The sequence below is a fragment of the Pristiophorus japonicus genome, chromosome 15 (genome assembly GCF_044704955.1).
Source record: "Pristiophorus japonicus isolate sPriJap1 chromosome 15, sPriJap1.hap1, whole genome shotgun sequence".
Classification (NCBI taxonomy): Eukaryota; Metazoa; Chordata; class Chondrichthyes; family Pristiophoridae; genus Pristiophorus; species Pristiophorus japonicus.
Genome location: NC_091991.1, coordinates 43,900,421 through 43,925,473, shown reverse-complemented (window position 1 = coordinate 43,925,473; position 25,053 = coordinate 43,900,421). Strand labels below are relative to the sequence as shown.

The window sequence follows — 25,053 nt, the reverse complement described above, 5'->3', positions numbered from 1 at the left end:
ATGGGGGGGGCATATCCCTCCAGCTGGCCAGCATGTCCACCACCATGACGGAGTACGTGCCGTGAATGGCAGAGGCCTTGGAGCTGATAGCCAGGAACACTGGTGGCAGAGGCGTCCCAGTGGTCACGGAGCGCAACACTGTACCCCAAGGTGCCGCACCCCCATTGCCAACGACACGAGAGCCAGGAGGAAGATCTTGTTTCTGGCCCAGAGGGCATTCCCACCTCGGGACCATCCTCTCCCGTATCCGTCCAAGCAGTGGTTCTGCCGTCAGCCCCCAATGAGGCAACGCCTGAAGAGCTCCTCTGCCAGGCGGCTTGGAGTCATGAGGGGAAGGGGAAGGGGTAGAGGTGAGGAGGAGAAACGGGGGGGAGGGGGCAGGAAAGTGAGGTGCATGGCTGAAGGTGTTGTCTTGGGCATTTTTTATTCTGTTGGTGCTATTTTGGTGGGTGGGTCGGGAGAAGGGGCGAGGGGGTTACCTTGCTGGGTTGCATTTGTGTTTTGTGTTGCTGGAAATGGTGACCAATCGAATGATGTAAATGTGATTTCACACAAATGGTCGGGTTAAATGATTTTTTATTTAACATAACCTTGTTGCGCATTGTCTCAGATAGCTGCACCGTTACACACTGGTGATTCCTTAACATGAAAGGGTATAATTACACTTAATGTGAATCAACTTAAACTTTAACTGTCACCAAGGTGCTCACACCATTGATGTATGACCTGCACACCCAACAGTGTTGCAGCTTTGTAAATAACAATAACATTCTTTCAAGCAAAGCGCTCATTTATGAGCTGCTGACGTTAAGAGTCTTGCAGCTATCTAGCCACCTTTCCTGCGGTCTAAAGGGTGATGGGGGCATGGTTTCAGCGTCAGCCTGATTGTCTAGCCCGAGGTCAGCGTCCACCTCCTCGTCCTCCTCTTCCTCTCTCTCCTGAGGTGGACCATCAGTCCCTTCTGGCAATTCTTGTCCCCTCCTGATAGCCAAGTTGTGCAACATTGAGCACACCACTATGAATTGAGCTACCTGCTCATGGTGGTATTGGAGCTCTCCTCCTGAGTGGTCCAGGCATCTAAAGCACTGCTTAAGCACTCCAATGGTTTTCTCGACAATATTGCGAGTGGCTCTGTTGTATCACTTCTCGGCTTCGGTGTGGGTGTCACGCAGTGGGGGGGCATCAGCCAGGTGGCGAGGCCATATCCTTTGTCACCAAGCATCCAGCATTGACCTTGTGGCTGACTGGTAAACATGTCAGATACAGTGCTCTCACACAGGATGCTGCCTGGAAATTTGGCATTCACTGCCATAATTATTTGCTGGTGGTCGACAACGAGTTGTACATTCAGGGAGTGGAATCCCTTGCGGTTCCTAAAAACCTCTGCATCCTGAAAAGGTGCCCACATTGCGATGTGCGTACGGTCTATTGCTCCCTGCACCTTGGGGAAATTAGCAATTCGGTAGAATCCTAAAGCCCTCTCACTCTGTGCCTCCCTGATCATAGGGAAGCTGATAAAAGTCCATCCTGCGTGCGTAAAGGGCTTCAGTGACCTGTCTAATGCAGCAATGTGTGGCATGCTGAGATATACCGCAAATGTCACCAGCTGAAGCCTGAAAGGAACCCGACGCGTAGAACGAAAGTGCCGCGTTGACCTTGACGGACAGTGCGCTCCTGATGGTGCTGGCAGGCTGCAGATCTCTCCTGATGAGCTGGCATATCTCACAGATAACCACCTTGTGGAAGCGCAGTCTCCTAAAGCAGGTGTTATCGGACAAGTTGAGCTAAGACCGCTGCTCCCTGTAAGTGCGGGGGTGTACGGTCTGGTCCTCATCAGTCTGGCACGTCTTAGATTGGGCACATAATGCTGTCGAATATATCTTCTCTAGTCTGCAGCATGTGCATACTCATCAAGACAGGCTGAAAAATGACGGGCCCAATTCCAATAACTATCAGTATTACACCGATTGTTCACAAACAATAAATGTCCCCACTAAGACACCTAAAGTAAATTCCAATCGCCCACAGTATGATAAGATGTTTGTTCAGATGTTCACACCACCTTAAAAGACCCCGAGTACATCCAAACTCCCCCGAAGTTGAAGCAGAGTAGCCTTTTAAATGAAGCGACCTGCGATTTAGAAAATGGCATCCATACTGCTGTGATTAGATCAGGTGAGAGCAACTTTTTCGCAGCGTTTTTTTCAGCGAACGATATTGTTGGCGATATGTGTGCGAGATTCCGAAATTAATGCTGGACGATTTTCTGGGTGTTAGTTTCGGCAAATGTGATCTTTACAACAAAAAAAACAGTGGCTGGACGGTATTATTAAATCTCGGCGTTAATTACATGCTGAAAGTAATGCTGGGCGATATTATGGGCATTGGTTTTGCCCATTTGGATCTTTCCGCCCAAAAGAAGTGGGCGGGCGGTATTATTTTTTTTATTGGCGTTACGTCCATGCCGAAAGTAACACTCGGCGATAAGTGACCGAGAAATGGGCGTTAGTTTCCATTTTGTGGCTAAATGGGTGATATATGGGCGTTCACGTCCATTTTAACGCTGAAATGGACGTTAAGTGGGCGGTATGCATGCAAAAAATAATGGAAAATGTTACCCTAGATCCTTAATACCCCTGACTAACAAAAATCTATCCATTTCAGATTTTAAATTATTAATTGAGCTAGTATCTACTGCTTTTTGCGGGAGAGAGTTCCACATTTCTATCACCCTTGGTGTGAAGAACTGTTTCCTAAATTCTCTCCTGTTTGGACTGGCTCTGATTTTAAAGTTATATCCCCTTGTCCTAGACTCCCCCACCAGCAGGAAAAGGTTCTCTCTATTTACCCTATCAATTCCTTTCCGAATCCTAAAAACCTCAATCAAATCACCTCTTGACTTTCTATAATCCAGGAATACAAGCCTAGTTTTTGTAATCTTGCCTCATAATTTAACCCTCGGATCTTGGTAACATTCGGTTGAATCTGCGCTGCATTGTTTCCAAGGCCAATATATCCTTTCTAAGGTGTGGTGCCCAGAACTGTACACAGTAATCCAGATATGGTCTAACCAGGGCTTTGTATCACTATAATAAAACTTTCTCCTCTTTACATTCTAGACCTCTAGTTAGAAAGGGTAACATTATTCCATTAGCCTTTTAAATTTTTTTGTACCTGACCACTACATTGAAGTGATCGGTGTATATGGGTCCTTAAATCGCTTTGGACCTCCATTGTTTCTAGCTATTCACCATTTAAAAAATACTCAGAGCTATCCTTTTTGGGACAAAATGAATATGAAACGAGCATTCATTTTTTTGACACTCTTCAGATGTTGTGCACTGTGTTAGCAACTTTAATACAGTTGATTAAATTATAACTACTTTTAGATGTACTTAACTAGGGACCATAAATATAAAACAGTCACCGATAAACCCAATAGGGAATTCAGGAGAAAGCACTTTACCCAGAGAGTGATTAGAATGTGGAACTCGCTACCACATGGAGTAGTTGAGGCAAATTGCACAGATGCATTTAATGGGAAACTAGATAAGCACATGAGGGAGAAAGGAATAGAAGAATATGTTGATGGAGTTAGATGAAGAAGGGTGGGAGGAGACTCATGTGGTGCATAAATCTGTTGGGCCGAATGGCCCGTTTCTGTGCTATACTTCGTAACACGAATGACTTTTTGCATTTAGGTTTACACAGTAGGATGATCAATGCTTTTGTTACACCATGTATATTAACAGCAGTGAGTCGAAAAACAAGATAATGGACTCACATGGTTAATTATCAAGCATTTTGGTTGCTGATTGTCACAGAATAAGAACATACTGAAAAAGTCATATTTGTAAAGGTAGGTACACGGTGATTCTTAACAGGACTACAGGGCTGTAGTAACACCCACCCTCCTGTTTGACTCAGACATGGACCATGTACAGTAGACACTTCAAGTCGCTGGAGAAATACCACTAAAGATGTCTCCGCAAGATTCTACAAATCCCCTGGGAAGATAGACGCACCAACATTAGCGTCCTCGACCAGGCCAACATCCCCAGCATTGAAGCAGTGACACACTTGATCAGCTCCGCTGGACACGCCACATTGTTCACATGCCAGACACGAGACTCCCAAAGCAAGCGCTCTACTCGGAACTCCTTCACGGCAAACAAGCAAAAGGTGGGCAGAGGAAACATTACAAGGACATCCTCAAAGCCTCCCTGATAAAGTGCAACATTCCCACTGACACCTGGGAGTCCCTGGCCAAAGACTGCCCTAAATGGAGGAAGTGCATCCAGGAGAGCGCTGAGCACCTCGAGTCTCATCAACGAGAGTATGCAGAAATCAAGCGCAGGCAGCGGAAAGAACATGTGGCAAACCTGTCCCACCCACCCTTTCCCTCAACGACTATCTGTCCCACCTGTGACAGGGACTGTGGTTCTCGTGTTGGACTGTTCAGCCACCTAAGGACTCATTTTAAGAGTGGAAGCAAGTCTTCCTCGATTCCGAGGGACTGCCTATGATGATGATGATGATATATATAATTTCTTGTATATTTCCAGAAAATAAACTAGTAATAGAGATGGCTATGATAATCCTTTAAAGCATAGTTAAAATGTCACAAAAAGAGGATACAATGACAGGTCATTTTAAATTAAAGTAACTTATTTTCAAATATTGTGTAATTGTAGTAGAAATATGTTGCAGTGCTTTGTAGCATGTTATCTTTAGATGTAGATTTTGCACTTGATGGTACAAGGTTAGCCTGACATATAATCATGTCTGTAAAGATTAGACAAAGTAGCGAAAAACCCATATCAAGTTTGGTAAAAATTCAATAAAATAGAAATTAAATAAGTGGAATATGTTTACTAATGTTTAGCCCAATTAACTGATATTTCCAGGGTACTGAAACTTTTGGTTGGGGGCCACGATTCAAAAGAAATGACCTGCTTCAGCATCATTCTCCCCTATTCCCTGCAATCTTGTCCCCTTTACTGACATAGGACAATCTCATAGTTTGATCATGGATCTGTAAAGAGAGGAGAGACATTTATCTGATGCTTACTTTCTTCAGCATCACATTGTGAAACATTTTTGTTTTGAAGGCTTATGCATCTCATGGTTCAAATTATGTTGTTAACCTGGTCAAACTTTACTCTTGTGGTTTACATGTTGCCCAAAATCTTCTGCATTACTGTCTACAAGCTATCCTATAAACAAAATATTTTTCTGTTATAGTTTAAGGTTACTTAAATTCAAAACACCAAATTCATTATCAAGGTAGGGTATGATGCTAGGGTGATGGCCAGGCTTTAAAGTTACATGCATAACCACTTCGAATCAAATGTCAAAATACTTAGGTCACTTGGATATTCTTATGGATAAAGTAGTAAAAGACTTCAATATCGGTTACAATGAGCTGTCATTTTTAACGGAACAGTGCTTTGAACAGAATGATTCACTTCAGCTGCTTAGATCTCCCTTCATTTCGTAGTGATATTCTGTCTGTACTTCACACAGTTGTTTCAGAGATGCAATAGAGCAATGCTACGCTTGAACTTGACAGGTGTAAAGATCTCGTGCTTCTTTGAAAATCTGAACATCAATATTCTCTGCAATCCGTAATAAAAAGGCCAAACCTTTGAACTGGCAACACCTGGCAGTAATCCAGTTCATATCATATGGTTTTATTATTAAATTCTCACCTACAACATAATTTCTTTGTCCAAAACAGCATGACCAGAATTTATCACATCCCACTATGCCGGAAATGCAGTACAGAGCCAATTTCAAAAACAGCAAAGCACATTCAATTGTATTGCCTACCTGAATGTGAAACCACCCATTCATTATTTTGGTTGACCAGTTTGGCTGTGCATTACTCAGCGAGAGGGTCAGTCGTTCAGTTTTCATGTTTGCAATATTTGGAGAAAAAAAGCAGCCACTCTATTGATTAAAACTTACAACCGGCAGCAATCTCAAACCTCCTGATGCTTCAAGCTTTAGATCCAGAGGTGGTCAGGGAGCACACATTCTGTGCAGGACTCTTCTATTGTGACATTCTGTACAGGAGTTCTGCCAATAGCCCCCTGATCCTGTTGAAGACATCCTTGCAGTCCAACTTTATGCTGTCACATCAGGGAGAGATTTATACAAAATGTCTGCTCCCCAGTTGCCACAAAGTAGCTGTTCTAGAGCATAAAACACAGTGATGAGGGAAAGCTACTGCACAGAAAACTCCCTCACAGCATTTAAAATTATGACAACATTACCAAAAGAAAAGACAAGCATAATGAAATGGCCCAATGGAAGCTAATCCCTTTCGTATTCTAATTGTCCCATTAATGCATTGAGCTCCATCCTTTTCCCTGAAGATAATTTTGATGAGCTCTAATCTCTTTTAAAATCAACAATTTTTGTTTAGATCTACTTGGTGCGAATACGTCACAGCCATCTGCACTCTGCTGTGATCCCATGATGCAGACTTTGTGCAGACAAAGCACGTCTGCATCATTGCTTAAAAAAATTATTCCAGCAACATTTTAAGATTGATGGATCAAGTCTTAAAAGGTACAAATCCACAGTAATAAAAATGACCAATTTCTAGTAATGTTAGCACTCCTGCTCCTCCATGAACACATTATTTTTAAAAATGTACCTTTTTGGTGGTGATCTCCAGTGGTTCCTTTAAGGATCGCTGGTTAGGTCACATGTAGACCAGGTAATCCTGAGTGGAACAGGCCCACGCCTGCTCCACCCACGGCAAACACATTTTTGAGAGATGGGTTCATAAACAGGCATTAGGCCTCTTATTAGCATATTCTACAGCACCCAAACCAAAATGGCATTGGATGTGTTTCAGATTCTGTTTGGGTGTAGGAGATTGGCACCCTAACTTGGACTTCCATGCCCCCGTTTTCCACCTGGTTTTCAAAAAAAACTGTGCAAAAATACAGAATTACTGTATTTGCTGAATCAGAAAAATGAAGACAGATTAATTTGTTGTTTCTAGTCAGCCTTTACTCTATCCTAAAACTTATTCATGCCAGATTTATTTTTGCCACAATATTGCAAACATTCAACCTTTATAGCTCCTCAGTTCCAGACATTAATTCTCCTTATGAAAGATCAGAATTAAAGTGCTTCACCTACTAAAAATTGTAAACTACCAAGCATTAAGTTATCCTGCACTTTTTAGCAGAGATGGAGATGTCGCATATGCCCGTTCTCTAGATGACATTTATATTGTAATCAGATATTTGTCACTATTTAATCAAGACTTTAGCAGTTTTTTGTGAATTATAAGGGAAACAAAATTATCACAGTAAAAAACAAAGCAAATCTAACATTTTGCAACAATTATTCCATATTGGATTATTTATGAAGATCAATTATGTTAGCGCTGACCTGCTCCATTTAGCATTGGACTCAGCTCCACGCTACCACCCCGGAAGTGCCCCTCAAAGTAAGTGGAGCGCCGGACACAACATTCCGCTTCCTTTGAGGGGCGTACGGCCCAATTCCACATCTAGGGCAGGTCTTCTAAGCCGGGCGATAAAAATCCTGGCCCTGGAAGGTTACAGCCCCCAATCGGGGTGAGGGGCAATTTCACCTCCAAGAAGTAATATTGCAATTATATAGGGCCTGGATGAAACAGTTTCGGTCTCCTTACCTCAGGAAGAATATACTTGCCTTAGAGGGAGTGCAACAAAGGTTCAATAGACTGATTCCTGGGATGAGGGGATTGTTCTATGAGGAGAGATCGAATAGACTAGACCTATATTCTCTAGAGTTTAGAAGAATGAGAGAATCACGGTGAAACATATAAAATTCTCATGGGTCTTGACCGGGTAGATGCTGGGGCAATGTTTCCCCTGGTTGAGGAGTTTAGAACTGGGGACCACATTTAGGACTGAGACAAAGAGAAATTTCTTCACTCAAAGGGTTGTGAATCTTTGGAATTCTCTATCCTAGAGGCCTGTGAATGCTCAGTCGTTGAAATATATTCAAAACAGAGATTTTTGGATACGAAGGGAATCAAGGGATATAGGGATAAGGTGGAAAAGTGGGGTTCAGGTAGATGATCAGTCATGACCTCATTGAATGGCAGAGTAGGCTTGAAGGGCCGAATAGCCTACTCTTGCTTCTATTTCTATGTTCTTATGTTCAGTGCCTTAAACTGAAGAGAGTATTCCAGATGGGGTCTGACCAAGGTGATGAACAAGTGAAGTATCACTTCCTCATTTTTATATTCCAACCCCCTTGAAATAAAGGCGAGCATTTCATTAATCTTTTTGATTACATTTTTTTTAACCTGTGCACTAGCTTAGTGATCTCTGGACATGGATACTCAAATCCCTTTGCTCCTCTACAGATCCTAGTCTCTCCCCATTAAGAAAATATTCCGATTTGTCTTTCTCGCATTCAAAATGGATGACCTCACACTGAACTCCAAATGCCATAGTTTTACCCACTCACTTCATCTATGCCCCTTTGTAACTTCCTACTCCCAGCTACATGACATACTGTGCCTCCTAACTAATGTTAATTGTAAACTTGGATATAAAACTATTTTCCTTCATCCAAGCTATTAGCATATATGGTGAAAAGCTGAAGTCCCAGTATCATCATCATCATCATCAGGCAGTCCCTCGAAAGGAGGATGACTTGCTTCCACGCCGAAAAGGGATGAGTTCACAGATGTTTCAATGAAGGACCTAATATTCCAGATCCCGAACTACATCCTGAAGGGTGGAAGATGCCTGTGCGTGGATTTTAAAAAAAATGTGTGGTGCCCGATGCACAAAAGAGCTAGGTCTTGGTCCAGTGGCAAGGATTACCCAAGACGACTGGAGACCAGCTCTGCTGCATGAACCTAGTGCGCACACGTATAGTGTGGGCTGGCCAGTGCTGCCCCTGGGCCCTCGCCTCTTCTGGGCCCCGAACTCACGCCTCTCCCGGGTCCCGATCACATCCCTCTACATTCTCTCGCCGCTCCTTTTGTACCTGCCCACACTCCAATCACCTTGATGACGTCCCTCTTCACTGCCTTTGCCTTCCTGCAGCTCGCGCTGTATCTTGAAGTGGTATAAATCCCTGGGGAACACTGGTCACATCCTATCAATCAAAGAACACTCCCTTTACCCCTGCTCCCCATCTCCTACCTCCAAACCAATTGCCAACCCATGTTACAAGGTTACCTCTAATTCCGCGAGATTTAATTTTTGCTAATAATCGCGTGCAAAACCATATCAAATGCCATCTAGAAATCCATACACACAACATCCGTAGACACTCCACTATTCACCATGTGAGTGATCACTTTATAAAATTCAACTAGTTGTAGTCAGACATGACCTACCCATCACAAATCCATCCTGACTCTGACTCTTTGATCAGCTCATACTTGTCTAAGTGCTCAATCATTCTGATGATAAATTCCAGCAACTTCCCCACAACTGATGGGTCAATAGTTGCCTGATTTCTCCCTCCGTCCCTTCTTAAAAATGAAGTGAAATTTGCAATTTTCCAATGCAAAGAAAGAATTTGTGAATCTAAAGAGCATTGGAAAATTCTGACTAACACATCTGCAATTTCCTCACCTATTTCTTTTAATACTAAAACCATCAGGTCTTGGAGATGTATCTATCTTAAGTATCATTACTTTACTTACATTAAATCTATTAAGTTCCTCGCTTCAACTTATTTTTTAAGTTCCTTCGTACCGCTGGTATTTTGCTCTCTGCCTCCACTATGAAAACAGATACAAAGTACTCATTTAACAAGTCTGCCATTTTCTTATTGTCCATTATAGTCTCACCTATATGTGCCTTTAATGGGCCTACTTTCCCCTTCCTCTTGATATATTTATAAAAACCTTTGCTGTTAGCTTAGATACCCCTTTTAAGTTTTCATATTCCTTTTGTCTTTGTATTCCTTTGTTGCCTTCTATAAGCTCTCTCAGTCTGCGTGATTTGCATCTCTCCTTGCATTTGTACAGCCTTTTCAGTTAGCTTGGTACTATCTCTTGCCTCATTTGTTGACAGTGGTTGCTTAAATATGCAAGTGGTTCCTTAGCCTTTTAGGAGTATGTACTGGTTTTGTATCGGACCAAATAACCTCTTTGAATACTTCCCACCGTTTGTAGGACTGTCTGTTGTGCGTAAATGCACAAACTTAATTTTTTAACATCCCTATTTGAATATGAGCTTATAGCCTACCCCTACCTTGTCTATCTCACTAGTAATGTGCCTATAAAAAGCCCTTTTGTCAAATATTTATAGCTAATTTGCTCTAAAAATCCTTCCAAGCCTTTTTAATCTCTCTTTCCGTAGTTTACCCCAAAACTTTGCAGCATAGGCCATTTGGCCCATTGAGCCTGCACCAGCTCTCAAACAACTATCAATTTCCTCATATTACCTCGTCCTTTCCCCATGCCCTTTTACAGAGTACCTGAAGAAAAAACCTGGAAAGTAGCTAGAAACCAAGTCTCCAAGGACATTTGAAATTAATCTTAATTAAAGCAGAGGATCTAATAATCAATCAGATTTTAAATTCAAACAGTTTTAGGAAAAGGGAAAAGAGTCAGTAAGGTAAGATTGAAGCCATTGTCTTCAGCCCCTGCCACAAACCTAGCCCACCAATTCCATTGCTCTCCCTGGCCACTGTCTCAGGCTGAACCAAACTGGTTACAACCTTGTTGTCCTAATTTGTCCACGAGCTGAGCTTCCGAACCCATATCATCTCCATCAGAAAGACCATCTACTCCCATCTCTGCCCCTGCCTCAGCCCATCTGCTACTGAAACTCTCGTCCATGCTTTTGTTACACCCCCAGCCCCCACCCCCAGACCTGAGTATTTCAATGCTCTCCTGGCCGACCTCCCCCGTTCCATCTTCCATATGCTCAATCAAAACTTTGCTGCCTGTATCCGAACTCACACCAATTTCCATTCACCCATCCTCGCAGACCTTGAATGGCTCTCGGTCCAGCAACCACTTGATTTTGAAATTCTCTACCTCATATGTTGAAGCCTTGCTCTTCCCCATCTCTGTAACCTCCTCCAATGTTCCCGCTAAGCTGCACAATCATCTGTAAGGTCCCATGCAGGCTGCTCACTGGCTTTTCCATCGTAGATACCGCACATGCGCAAAAATGTGAATGGGCCGTGCATTGGAGGAGGCAGGCTATGCCGAAGGCAGTGCAGCTTACGGGGGACGTTGCCTACAACCTCAGAACTCTGCTTTCCTCCAACTCTGGTCTTGTGCATTCCCCACTTCCTTCGCCCCACCATTGGTCGCCTTGCCTTCAGCCGTCTACGCCGTAAGCTCTGGAATTCCCTCCAGAAACTTCCTCGCCTCTCCACCTCGTTCTTTGACCAAGCTTTTGGTCACCTGTTCCAATATTTCCTTCTTTAGCTTGATGTCAATTTTTGTCTGATTACCCTCGTCAATTACCGTGGGACATTTTACTACGTTAAAGGTGCTATATAAATGCAGGTTGTTGTTGACTGGAAAGATCAGGTAAAACTGGGGAGGAATTGTTTTTAAATCATTCTCGGGATTTATTGTGCATCCCCAGTTGCCCTCGAGAAGTTGGTGGTGGGCCTTCTTCTCGAACTGCTGCAGTCTGTGTGGTGAAGGTACTCCCACAATGCAGTGCATCCCGTAGATACAACAAACAGTAGCCATGGTATAGCAATGGCGGAGAGAGTGGATGTTTAAGCTGGTGGATGGGTGCTAATGAAGTGGACTGCTTTGTCCTGAATGTTGAACTTGAGTTTTTGCAACTGCACCATCCAGGCAAGTAGAGAATATTCTCTTGGATTCCTGACTTGTACCTTCTAGATAGTGGAGCAGCTTTGGGGAATCAGGCGAGCCACTCGCCGTAGAATACCCAGCCTCTGACCTGCTCTAGTAATCATGTCATTTATGTGGGTGGTCAAGTTGAGTCTTTGGTCAATGGTGACCCATAGGATGTTGCTGGTGTGCGATGCGGCAATGATAATACCACCGAATGTCAAAGGGAGTTATATAATAAGATTTGTCACAGAAAGTACTGGCACAACTAAGTTAAAAGGAATATTGTACAAAAATATCCTTTATGTTGTTCTGTTTTTGGGTGCGCTGTCTGGCTAAATCTATCCAATTCCAGTTAAAAGGACAACAGGAATGTGGTCCAAAGGTCAGGTATTTATATCAGATACAGATACATCTGCTAATATTTTAAACTTTTAGTACATGCAATAAAATTATAATTTAATATTAAACACTGAATATATCGTGTTTATCCTGTTTCATGGTGATGCAATATAATTCTTTTCATTGCTGTGAAAGAGGGATGACTCAGAAGGATGAGTCAAAATAGTCTGCTGTATGCCTAGAACTCAACAAAACAAGCAATATATTCAGCCTTTATGGGTGAAACAGTCCCTCATGATGAAGCCATTGACTTAACCTTTTAAATCATCACATGGTGGCCAGGCTCTGAAGTGAGGCCACGCTTCCATGTCTTTGCATGGAAACATCATATTTTTCATTGAGCATTGGACCTCAGCAGCTCCGCCCCCACCCCCACCCCCCCAAAAATAGTAAATAGCAGGTTAGAAACCAAGGCTAAGAAGCAAAGGATCATGGCTTAGATACATAGTTCAAATGGCAGATAGACCATCACATATAGTGATGTAAAACAGAAAATAAATTCACCTAAAAATAAAACATACACTGGGAGATGTGAAGGATGGAAATTCCAGACAGGATAAAGTCATAAGGTCCTATCCTGGAGTATTTCTTTAAGCATATATTTAAATTAATTTTGATAACATTGTAATGAATTATTATTAGTTTTTATTTCTGCACAGGTGAAACAATATTATGTAGTGTAAAAAATATTGATCATTCCCAGGTAAATAACAATCTTGTGAATTGGAATAGCAGGCATGTGTATTTAGAAATAGTTTTAGCTCATTGAATTTACACCAGTGAGTCTTCATATCCAATAATATGAACTGACAGAACTTGCTCTGTAACGAATACACAAGAGAGAATGATTATGGAGCAATAGTGGACGATACTCATTATTGGGTGCAATAGAACATTTAGTGACTTTTGCCATATTGTTTAAACTGAAATGAGCAGAAGTAGCACAGTGCTAGATCTATGAATTTTCTGAAAATTCATATCGTTATTGTACAATTTTATATCATACACACATACTAAATTTATCCAGAAGTGATCTGATGATGATCCAAACTTATAATACCCAAACTGTGGGCCTTTAGTTTACAGATTCAATGCTTCCTGAATGAGCTGTTTATGGTAGAACTGTCTGTTGGTGCAATTTTACTCCAACCACCAGGAGTGTTTTAGATTCACTAGGCTCAATTTTCCCCAATGCCTTTTTTTCACCTATTGCCCCTTTTTCTTGGCCCCAACTACTCCAAAAAATAAGTAGCAAGTTTCCCCGTTCTATTTTTTGAATTTGGTGCCGTGCAGCCTGTCCTGCAGCTTCGGAGGGGTGGAGCCTAATGTCTGCACCGAAAAAATGATGCCCCCCTTCTGCACATGCGCGAAAAAAGAGACACTTTTGACGTGATTCCTATGGGTGCGCATGCCCAGTAACAGCTCCCGGTCTGCAAGCAACCATTTTTAAAGAGTTGTGTGTGAGAACTTTAATTCTCATTGGAGAAATCGGAGCTGCAATACAATATGCAAAGTGGTTCAAGGACCAAGAATTTCTTACAGGATGAAGTGGAGGCACTAATTACTGTGATTGAGGTCAGATGGCACGAGCTGGACACCAGCAGAGGTTACATAAAAGTTTCACCAAAAGAAAAGAAGAAATGCTGGAACCAACTTGCAGAAGATTACTGTGCAATGGTGACCACCCTGAGGTCTGGAGGCCAGTGCAAAAAGAAGTGGCAGAACCTTGGTCAAGTAGTGTAAGTAATATTTTCATTTACTCAATGCAATTGCAATTGTAAATGTGACCAGGGGTCTATGTCCCACCCAGCAGAAAGACACCCTCTCTAAAAAAAAATTATGTTTTCATCTTTGCAGAGGAAGTTGGCACACAACAAATGGGAAAGAACGCGAACAGGAGGAGGCCCGGCAAATCTGCTCCCACTGACACCCTTGGAAGAGGGGGTCGCTGCTTTGATGGGTCCTGCCTGGAGAAAAGCAACCACCAGTGCACAAGCTGAGCCCACACGAAGGAGAGGGTAAGTCCTGCAAATTTCAGAGTCTGGCTTTGCTAAATGTTAATCACTGCGTGGGCTAGCCATGCTTCGCTTCATGGGAATGTCTCCATCAGCTATGTTTTAATTGATGCAATGTGCTATCATTCTTCGTGGTCCTTCAAATGAGCCTGCTGCCTGCGCTGTGTGAACCTACACATGTCACCCACCCTGGCCCCTCCTCTGCTGCTAACCATTTGTCTATTATATCTTGTGGAACTTGAGGCCAACCCGGACGATGCAGAAGATTAATCAGACGCGGACGAGCCTGAAGAAACATCTTGCAATCCCATTTTCCAGACCAAGAGCATGGGGGTGAGGGGGAAGGGGAGGTGATGGATGAAGCCTACACTGTTGTACTCACTCTGGAGGTGGTGCAGGTGCCGCCCACTGAGGTGTCTGCCCCTTTCCTGAGTGGTACGAGTGTTGTTGGGACATTCCATGGTTTCCCCACAGTCAGAGGCTGGGGATTCCCGTGGGTTGAAACAAGGCACACCCAGGGCCACACCGTCCGAGGCTGCGGGACCCAGTGGGATGCAGTGAGACACACTCAGGGCCCCACCGTCCGAGGCTGCAGGTCCCAGTGGGATACAGCGAGGCACACCCAGGGCCCCGTCGAGGCTGCGGGTCCCAGTGGGATGCAGCGAGCCACACCCAGGGTGAGGAGGGGAAGGAGAACTTGATAGCACTCTCCTGAGTTTCAGGATCTTACAGATGTAGTTCAGATGTTGGCAATGAGTGCGGAGAGCATTGACCTTACACATAATCACTCCTGGACACCATCAGTGGGGTGGGTGATGAGGTATTGGGACTGTCGGGAGAAGTAACAACACTCTCATGAGAAATGGGAACACTGTCCGGGAACAGGAGGGACGGAATGTCTCAGGCAGCGGATATAATGTCAGTGCATATGAGGGAGGGAATGTCGCAGGTAGCTGATGCGCTGTCAATGAACATGAGGGAGGGAATGTTTCAGGTAGTTGACGTACTGTCAGGGCAATAAGGGAACACACCCAGGCCCCGCACCCATTGACAGAATCAACTGTCACTTCCATTCCAATCCCAAGACCAGCCTCTAAAGAGGCCCAAGCCGGGCCCTCTACATTACCACCCGCCACCGCCGTCACCCAGCGCCCCCGCACCCCCCCCCAATCAAGAAGTGCGCATTACTCGAGATGTTCGAAAGAATAAGCTTGGTACCAACCCGAGAAACGCTGCGCCACCGCCTGCGGCAGTGGTGGAGTCAACAAGACCAAGCGCAGGGGGCGGTCTTAGAATAAGTTGGAGGAGAGATGGGTGCAGCCTTTCTTTGCTGCTGCTGTTGTTACTATTATTGTTACTGTTGTAATTGTTCTCAAATTAAAAGTTTTTTTGTAAGTTATGCAAATTTACAAGTTTAAAATTTTGTAAGTGATCTTAGAGATTTGTAAGTGATCTTAACTGAAAACTTTAAAGTTTGATACAAGAATATTTTTATTAAAGTTAAGTTAAGTACAGACAAATGTTTGTTAAACTTTTGAATAAAATATATTTGACATTATAACTGAATCATTTACATTATTGTTCCATTATTAACACAACTTTTTGAAGTAAAGTAGAATAATTTCCATCATTTGTTCCATTAACATAACACAACACATTACGGAACAGGTCCAGACAGTAAACATGGTCCATTTTGAATAGTTGCCGCTGAGCCTTCCGGTAGTAAAGCGTTCATGGATAAGCTGTTGGCGCAAGGCTCGAGCAATCGTTAAAGGGGCACGACGGCCCGCCCTCCTCTGCCGTCGTGTTCCAGGTTCAGGTAGCTGCATGGTTTCCTCGTCCTCCTTGTCATCTGCATCTTCCTCATCATCATCAGCCACTCTCACTGCAGGTGGGTCTTCTTCTACCAGCTGTTGCTGCCTCATGATGACTAAGTTATGCAGCATGCAACACATAACAGTGAACTGACCGACAATCTCAGGGGAGTATAGCAAGTAGCCTCTGGAATGGTCCAGGCATCAGAAACGCTGTTTCAAGATGCCACAGATCATTTCTATTATGCATCATGGGTGCTCCCAGGGTATCTTGCATCAACTGACATGATGCGCTGCATGCAGTCACACACGAGTTGCACATCAACAGAGTGAAAGCCTTTTCTGTTCCTGTACATCTCGGAATATTCCAAAGGTGCTCGTAAAGCGATGTGGGTACAATCAATGCAGCCCTGTACCTTTGGGAAGTCAACAATCCTAGAGAAGCCCACAGTCCTTTCACGCATTGCCTGGGCGGTCATGGGGAACTTTATGTAGTCATTCCTCCGCGCATATAGTGCAGCAGTCATCTGCTGAATGCAGATATGTGGTGCATGTTGAGAAATGACACACACATCCCCAGTTGTGGCCTGGAATGATCCAGATGCATGGAATGAAAGTGCAGCTGTAACCTTCACTTCAACTGACAAAGCAGTCCTCCTGATGCTTCTAGGTTGCAGGTTTGCTTTTACTAACTCTCAGATCTCTGTTACAATTTCTTTGCGGAAACACAGCCTTCTGACACCGTCTGCATCACTCAAGTGCAGGTACGAACACCTGTCTCGATATACCCGACGTGGGTAAGGCCTCCAGCCCATCATTCTATCATGCGATGTCGAATCAATTGTCTCCTCCGCAGCACCATCATGCAGAAGGCTTGCATTGTCAGTATTGCCCCCATGATTAAATTGTACCTTTGCAAGAAGCTCAAAATGGCAGGCAGGATAAGGTTCTTTGTTCTCCCCCCCAAAGTCGACGCCCTCGTGTGGACCACACCCAGGTCTGAGCATGCACAATGATTGGGAAACACCCCACCCCCCGGGCTTCATTTGATGCATAGCGTAAGGCTTCTCATATCTTCAGTTTGCCTTCCACAGCACCCCCCAGGCTTCATTTGATGCATAGTGACATAGTGTAAGGCTTCTCATGTCTTCAGTTCGCCTTCCACACACCCCCACCCCAGGCTTCTTTTCAAGCTGAGCCCCGAGCCCGTGTCTGGGCGAGGGACCGATTCTGCTGGCCGATGCTCCGACCCTCGAGCCAGGTTTGGAGATGTTCGGTGGTGGCATGGCAGCTTTAAAAAAAAAATCAAAACTGATAGGGCTAGACTTTCCACTATGGTCGCTATCGCCCCAAAATGGGTGATATTTCCGGCCTTAAGTGCTTTTTTTATTTTTCAGGACCGCTGGACTATCGGCCATTTTAAAAACCGCTAGTTTTGCCTTTTTAATTTGGGAGATAGCCTTAACGATGTGAAATGGGCCATTTGTGCCCCACAGCTCTACCCCAATAACTCTTTGGGCCACAGACTGTAAACATGTGTTGAATTTCATCTTCCACCCCCTGCTCACTGACCTAGCCTGTTCTTATCCCTTTGGATTATTGCACATTGATTAATTAGCATCATTGGCACGACACCCAATTTGTCGTCATCCATAAATTTAAACACCTTAGATAATATCCTATCCTCCAAGTGATTTCTAAAATTTATAAACAACAATAACCCCAACATTAACCTCCATGGAGCTTCATTGTCAGCAGGTTTGCACTTTAAAAATTATCCACACACTATTTGCTCTTTGCTGTCTACCTTCCAGCCATGCATCAATCTAGCTTAATACTTCACCAGCTATCCCATGGGCACACTTGTTGTGAATTAGCTGGTTATATGGGACAGTATCAAATACCTTTCTGAAATCCAGCTAGAAAACATCCACTGCCTTAGCCCTATCAATTAGATCTGTAACTGCTTCAGAAATATCCAGCCAGGTGGTCAAACACAATCTGTACCTTCTGAACATATGCTAGCTCGCTCTAATCAGGTCCTGTTCTTTCAAATGGTTGCTTATGGCTAATTAAAGTTCATTTATAAAAATACTATGTAAATGCATAATGATCTAACATACCTCTACAGCGGGCACAATGTCAATGCCAACTGCTAGAAATTCATCAAACTTCAAAAATGGGTTAAAGCAGCTTCCTACATCCAGCAGTCGGATCTTTCCTGAAAAACACACTAACCTGGAAAACAAAATAGACAAAGTCAAAACGATTAAAGCCATCAAGATTTCATTTCATAATTTTGTACCATACATTAAGTTACACAAAATAACTGATGGATGGATTATCACATAGAAAGTACAATGTTAGGCATAAAATCTGTTTATAAAACATTTAAAAATTCTTCCCTTGCCCCTGGAAGTAAAACTTCATGCAGGGGTACAGCTCCACAAGTGCCAGAAGGTCTCCGGTTCCTTGCTGCAGTGCATTATTCTTTGTGTGTGAAGCCAGCCAGTGACAACTGACTAACTGTCTGACTATGGGGGGAGGCGGTCGTAACACTCAAGCCCAACCATGTCCTCATTATACATCCGTATATGTGCAATCTCAAGCAAGGGATACTGGACAGCAACAAGACGTGGAAACCTTGGTTTGATTTTTACTCTTACGAGCTATTGAAATGGCAGCCAGTTACAGCACTTCCATCATCACCTCAGCTAACAAGGCCGGCATTGATTTCTTGGTCTGTGTGGCTCAATATAAAATTATACAGTGGATACAGACCATTGAGGTAGGCAAAGATGCAAATAATTAAAGCTTGGCTCCAAAAAACATGTCAAATTCTAACCAACTATTTCTATTCACGGGGATAGACCACTAGTGTCAGCTGTGGCTCAATGGGCAGCACACTCGCCTCGGAGTCAGAAGGTTGTGGATTCAAGTCCCACTCCAGGGACTTGAGCACTTAAATCTAGGCTGACGCTCCAGTGCAGTGTTGACGGAGTGCTGCACTGTCGGAGATGCCGTCTTTCGGATGAGACGTTAAACCGAGGCCCCGTCTGCTTTCTCAGGTGGACAGAAAAGATTCCATGAACTATTTCAATGAAGAGCAGGGGAGCTATCCCCGGTGTCCTGGCCAATATTTATCCCTCAATCAACTTAAGAAAAACAGATTATCTATCTGGTCATTATCACATTGCTCTTTGTGGGAACTTGGTGTGCACAAATTGGCTGCTGTTTCCCACATTACAACAGTGACTACACTCCAAAAGTCCTCCATTGGCTCTAAAGTGCTTTGAGACGTCTGGTGGTCATGAAAGGTCGATATAAATGTCCCTTTCTTTTCTTTTTAGGCTTAAAACTCAGACTTGCAGAAAAATATGTAGATTTTCCTGTTATTGCACTTGGGCATATTTGATCCCATGGATGCAGCACATAGAGGAAAATCAGTGGGGAAGATCACACATCGGGAATGGAACCCATCTGATTTATCCGTCCATTTAAATGAATGGATGGATATTCAGATGGGCTCCATCATCAGTGTGATCTCCTCCGCACCCAATTTTACTTTATGCGCTGCATCCAGGTGATCATAGAATCATCGCATCGTACAGCACAAAAGGAGGCCATTGGGCCCATCGAGTCTGCACCGACTCTTTCAAGGAGCATTCCAGTTCATCCCACTCCCCAGTTCTTTCCACGTTTCCCTGCAATTTTTCCTCTAAGTCTTTATCCAATTCCTTTTTTAAAAGCTACTATTGAATCTATTTTCACACCCCATCAAGCATTGCATTCCGAATCCTAACTACTCGATACGTAAAAATGTTTCCTCATGTCGCCTCTGCTTTTTTTGCCAATCACCTTAAATTAGTGCCCTCTACTTATTGACCCTTCAGCCAATGGAAACAATTTCTCTTCATTTACTCTCTCTAAACCCTTCATGATTTTAAACACTTCTATCAAATCTCCTCTTAGCTTTCTCTGCTGTAAGGAGAACAACCCCAGCTTCTCCAGTCTATCCACGTAACTATAATTCTTCAACCCTGTAACCATTCTAGTAAATCTCTACTGTACTCTCTCTAAAGCCTTCATGTCCTTCCTAAAGTGTGGTCTGATACACACAATTGCAACAACAGGAAACTTCTGCTCACCCCTCACCCTAGTCCTCACTGATCCACTTTGGCACCCCACTTCTCCAACGCTTCAAGTTTAAAACCCTCATCCTAGACTTTAAATCCCATCATGGCTTTACAATCTCCTCAAGACCTATGTTTTTCCTAAAATCTTTGTTCCTCCTATTCCAACCTCTTGTCCATTTTCCTTTCCCTTTGTTGTAGCACCATTGATTGCAAAGCCTTCAGACATTTATGCCCTTCTATCTTTCCTCTGCAAGCCTCTACTATTTTCTCCTCCTTTAAAAACCTCCAAAGCTTTTAGTTTCAACCAAGTTTTGATCATGCCCTGCTAATAATTCCTTTTCCAGTTTGGTGTCGCTTTTTCCACATGCCTTTTGATGAACTATCGTGGAAAGTTTTTAAGCTAAAGGCACTTGAAAAATGTAAGTTGTTCCAACTAATAATTTTAAGAGGAGCACTTTGACTCTTTGTGCTTTAAGTAAATGCTTATTTTATATTCGAGGGTAGCCTTAAATTTGAGTACCTAACAGTTGTGAAATAATGAAGCATTGGGGGAATCCAGTGGTCATCAAATTTGGCTGGAGTGTTGACATCATGGTTATGAAAAAGCTTTCATTTCCTTACAGAATTAATTCGGTATTTTCAGTATCTATATTTGGGAACTTCAAGGAGTGACAGAATTTAAAGAATAGTCTGAAAGAATCAAGGCTTCTTCCCGAATATAAAACCAGTGGGTCGATAACCAGAGGACACAGATTTAAAGTAACTGGCAAAAGAGCCAGAGGGGAGATGGAGAATTTTTTTACGCCGCGAGTTATTATCTGAATGCACTGCCTGAAAGGGTGGAGAAAGCAGATTCAAAAGTAACTTAAAAGTGAAATGGATAAAGACTTGAAAAGGAAACATTTGCAGGGCTATGGAGAAAGAGCAGAGGGAGTGGGACTAATCAGATAGATCTTACAAAGAGCTGGCACAGGCATGACGGTCTGAATGGCCTCCTGTGCGATATGATTCTATGGTAAGATTTTTGGAGGATGTTCTGATCATGTATTTAACAGGACAAAACACAGCGTTTGATTGACAACAGATGTCACCCTAGTGTACATTACAAAGCAAACACAATATACATGCATGCCAGTGGCAAAAATACATACTGTACAAACAAAAGCAACTATTAAGAACATACACTCTCCCCCCAAGAAATTTGTATCCGAGATTCCTTTCAGCTTTTTGATCTCCAAACGGTAGTCTATTATACACAGAAGGATAGACATATAGGTGGAAAAATGAGCTTACTTTTACTTTACTCGATCTTAGATTCAATGATAGCAAGGGTCCTTTGTTCAAACAGGTAACTGCTTCTATACCTCAGTATTGCACCACTCATATTTCTTTATTGCTATATGGGTGATTGTTTATCAAATCTGCAGAACTGCTCTGCATAGCATCTATCTTAGCAGTTAAATGTAAGGTGAGATTATGTGGAGTATGTATTCATTGAGAACATACTGGAGGTATCAGAGCAGAAGATATATCTCAGATTATTGATGTGCAGGCCAGAAACACCATCACCCCAGTGTTTTTAGGTGGTAAAGAAAGGAAATAGCATCCTGGAATAGGTTCAGTGGAGGATTAAAGATTAATATCAGAACATGATAAGACTGAGCTATGAAACATGATAGTATATATCATGGGACTTCACTCTCCTCAAAATCGGGGGGGACTAAGGAGACTTAAAATATGGAAAAAATATGCCAGTAATTGAACAGGAAACTTCACATTTGAAATTAGACAAGTGCCTGGCATCTGAAGGGATTCATTTTTCTTAAGCTTTATAAATAAAACATATCTCACAGGAAAGAAAATGAATAATGGGATGAGCAAGCTAGATAGGCCAGTGGTTTCTTCCTGCCAGAAACACTTGTGTTTTTCTGGAGTTTTGAAAGGCTGAAGATTATAGGAAGAAAGGCTGAGATAGGCAGCACTGTAAGCATCGTAGATGGAAGCATAAAATTACAAAGAGATATTGATTGATTCAGTGAATGGGCATAACTGTGGCAAATGATTTCAATATGGGCAAGTGTGAGGTCATCCACTTTGAACCTAAAAAGGATAGATCAGAGTATTTCTTAAATGGTGAAAAGCTAGAAACAGTGGAGGTCCAAAGAGACATGGGGGTCTATGTACATAGATTAAAATGTCATGGACAGGTACAAACAATAATCAAAGAGGCTAATGTAATGCTGGCCTTTATATCTGGAGGACTAGAATACAAGGGGTTAGAAGTTATGCTACAGCTATATAAAGTCCTAGTTAGACCACACCTGGAGTACTGAGAGGAGTTCTGGGCACCACACCTTGAGAAGGATATACTGGCCTTGGAGGGAGTGCTGCGTAGATTTACCAGAATGATACCTGGACTCCAAGGGTTAAATTATGAGAATAGATTACACAATCTAGGGTTGTATTCCCTGGAATTTGGAAGGTTAAGGAGTGTTTTGATCGAAGTTTTCAAGATATTAAGGGGAACTGACAAGGTATATAGAGAGAAACTATTTCTGCTGGTTGGGGAATCTTGGACTAGAGGACACAGCTTGCCTTTCAGGAGTGAAGTTTGGAAAGTCTGCTACATGCAAAATGTGGTAAAAGTTTGGAACTCTCTTCCGCAAACGGCAGTTGATGCTAGGTCAATTGTTAATTTTAAATGTGAGATTGATGGCTTTTTGCTAACCAAAGGTATCAAGGGATATGGGGCAAAGGCAGGTATGGAGTTCGGGCACAGAGCGACCATGATCTCATAATGGCAGAACAGGCTCGAGGGGCTAAGTGGCCCATTCCTGTTCCTATGTTCCTCCATTTCAAAGTTTTGATGTCCAGGGAAAGAATGAGTTGGAGTGGGAGACTGTAATGGAACAGAGTTTCAACATTATGGGAAACAATAGAGAAGGAAGATTTGGAGCTTAGAAGGAACGTTCTGAGAAACATTGACTAAAAAGTATCAATAGATTGAGAAAGACAAGAAATGTTGCAAGAGAAAGAGGATATAGGTGAAAGAGGGTTTGCCTAACAAACAACAAACCTATTCAAGAGTATGAGAGAGGTGCTGGAAGAATTTTCCCAGATATGGACAGTGGGGGTCCAAAGAGACTTAGGGGTTTATGAACATTAAAATGTCCTGGACAGGTACAAACAATAATCAAAAAGGCTAATGAATGCTGGCCTTTATATCTAGAGGACTTGAATACAAGGGTTTAGAAGTTATGCTACAGCTATTAAAGCCCTAGTTAGACCACACCAGGAGTACTGTGTTCAGTTCTGGGCACCACACCTTGGGAAGGATATACCTGTACTGGTCTTGGAGGGAGTGCAACGTACCATAATGATACCTGGACTCCGAGGGTTAAAGTACAAGGAGAGAAATTATGCAAGCAGCATTCGACTCTTGGGAGATTCTTGGGCTTTATAGAGAGTTAAGAGGTTCTACTGAGTTCAGATGCAAGATAAAAGCAAGCTTCTTGGAGGTGGTTTTAGTGGTGGAACTCAATTTGAGTTCATGAGGGCAAAAAATGTGATGGATTAAGAAGTACTAAGGGTGGAACCATCAAACATAATGGGTATAGCTGTTGATTGGGGGAAGACCTGACAATCGGTGTCTTTGAAATGATTAAAGAATACAAATCCTGTTGCATTTTCCCGATATGTATATATGTCTAATAAATTGGAAACAGACCTCAATGAATATTTGAACCTTTTGAACATATTTTAACTCCTTGACTATATTTCTCCTAGTCCTGTATTTTGTCTCATCATCCAAGCAATGCAACAAAGAATAAGGAAAATAACTTTAAAATGAGAAGAAATGAGGAAATGAAAGATATAAATATACTGTTGAAAAATGAAGACCACCACCCTAAATGCAGCAAAGTGGCTGCATTTCCAAGACTTGAATTTTTGTACAGGTATTTGCCTCTGGTCATCATTGTGAACGATGCGTGTATAAAGTATTGGTAACCAATGATGTATATGGCTATATCTTGGGAGCCTCCTATCAACAAGAGTAGGCATCGATGACGAGATCCAACACCGCCTCCAGTGCAGCCTGAGGAAAAGAGTGTTTGAAGACCAGGCCCTCAAAACTGCCACCAAGCTCATGGTCTACAGGGCTGTAGTAATACCTGCCCTCCTGTATGGCTGAGAGACATGGACCATGTACAGTAGACACCAAGTTGCCGGAGAAATATCACCAACGATATCTCCGCAAGATCCTACAAATCCCCTGGGAGGACAGGCGCACCAACATCAGCGTCCTCATTCAGGCCAACATCCCCCAGCATTGAAGCACTGACCACACTCGATCAGCTCTGCTGGCATGCCAGACACGAGACTCCCAAAAAGCAAGTGCTCTACTCGGAGCTCCTTCATGGCAAACGAGCCAAAGGCGGGCAGCAGAAATGCTACAAGGACACCCTCAAAGCCTCCCTGATAAAGTGCAACATCCCCACTGACACCTGGGAGTCCCTGGCCCAAGACTGCCCTAAGTGGAAGAAGTGCATCCGAGAGGGCACTGAGCACCTCGAGTCTCAACGCCGAGAGCATACAGAAATCGAGCGCAGACAGCGGAAAGAGCGTGCGGCAAACCAGTCCCACCCACTCCTTCCATCAACGACTATCTGTCCCACCTGTGACAGGGACTGTGGCTCTCGTATTGGACTGTTCAGCCACCAAAGAACTCACTTCAGGAGTGGAAGCAAGTCTTCCTCGATTCCGAGGAACTGCCTATGATGATGATAGCCAAAAGAATGTGTGTTAGAAGAGCTGGCAAAATTCTGGTACAAGCAGCCACCAAGAAATATTATCCTAAAATTCAGATGCCATCAATTCAAACA

At 43.0% G+C, this 25,053-nt stretch overlaps 1 protein-coding gene across 6 annotated transcripts in view; it reads right to left on the bottom strand.

The window, feature by feature from the left end:
- Nucleotides 1-25,053, bottom strand: part of samtor (S-adenosylmethionine sensor upstream of mTORC1) — a 181,564-nt gene that overhangs the window by 11,994 nt on the left and 144,517 nt on the right. For all 6 annotated transcript variants that reach the window (XR_011596754.1, XM_070900373.1, XM_070900374.1 and 3 more), the window contains one exon: nt 18,158-18,272. Coding sequence is in view for 5 of the 6 variants with exons in the window: in XM_070900373.1 (XP_070756474.1) it covers nt 18,158-18,272 (115 nt within the window). In the remaining variant the exon portion in view is untranslated. The remainder of the gene's footprint in view (nt 1-18,157; nt 18,273-25,053) is intronic.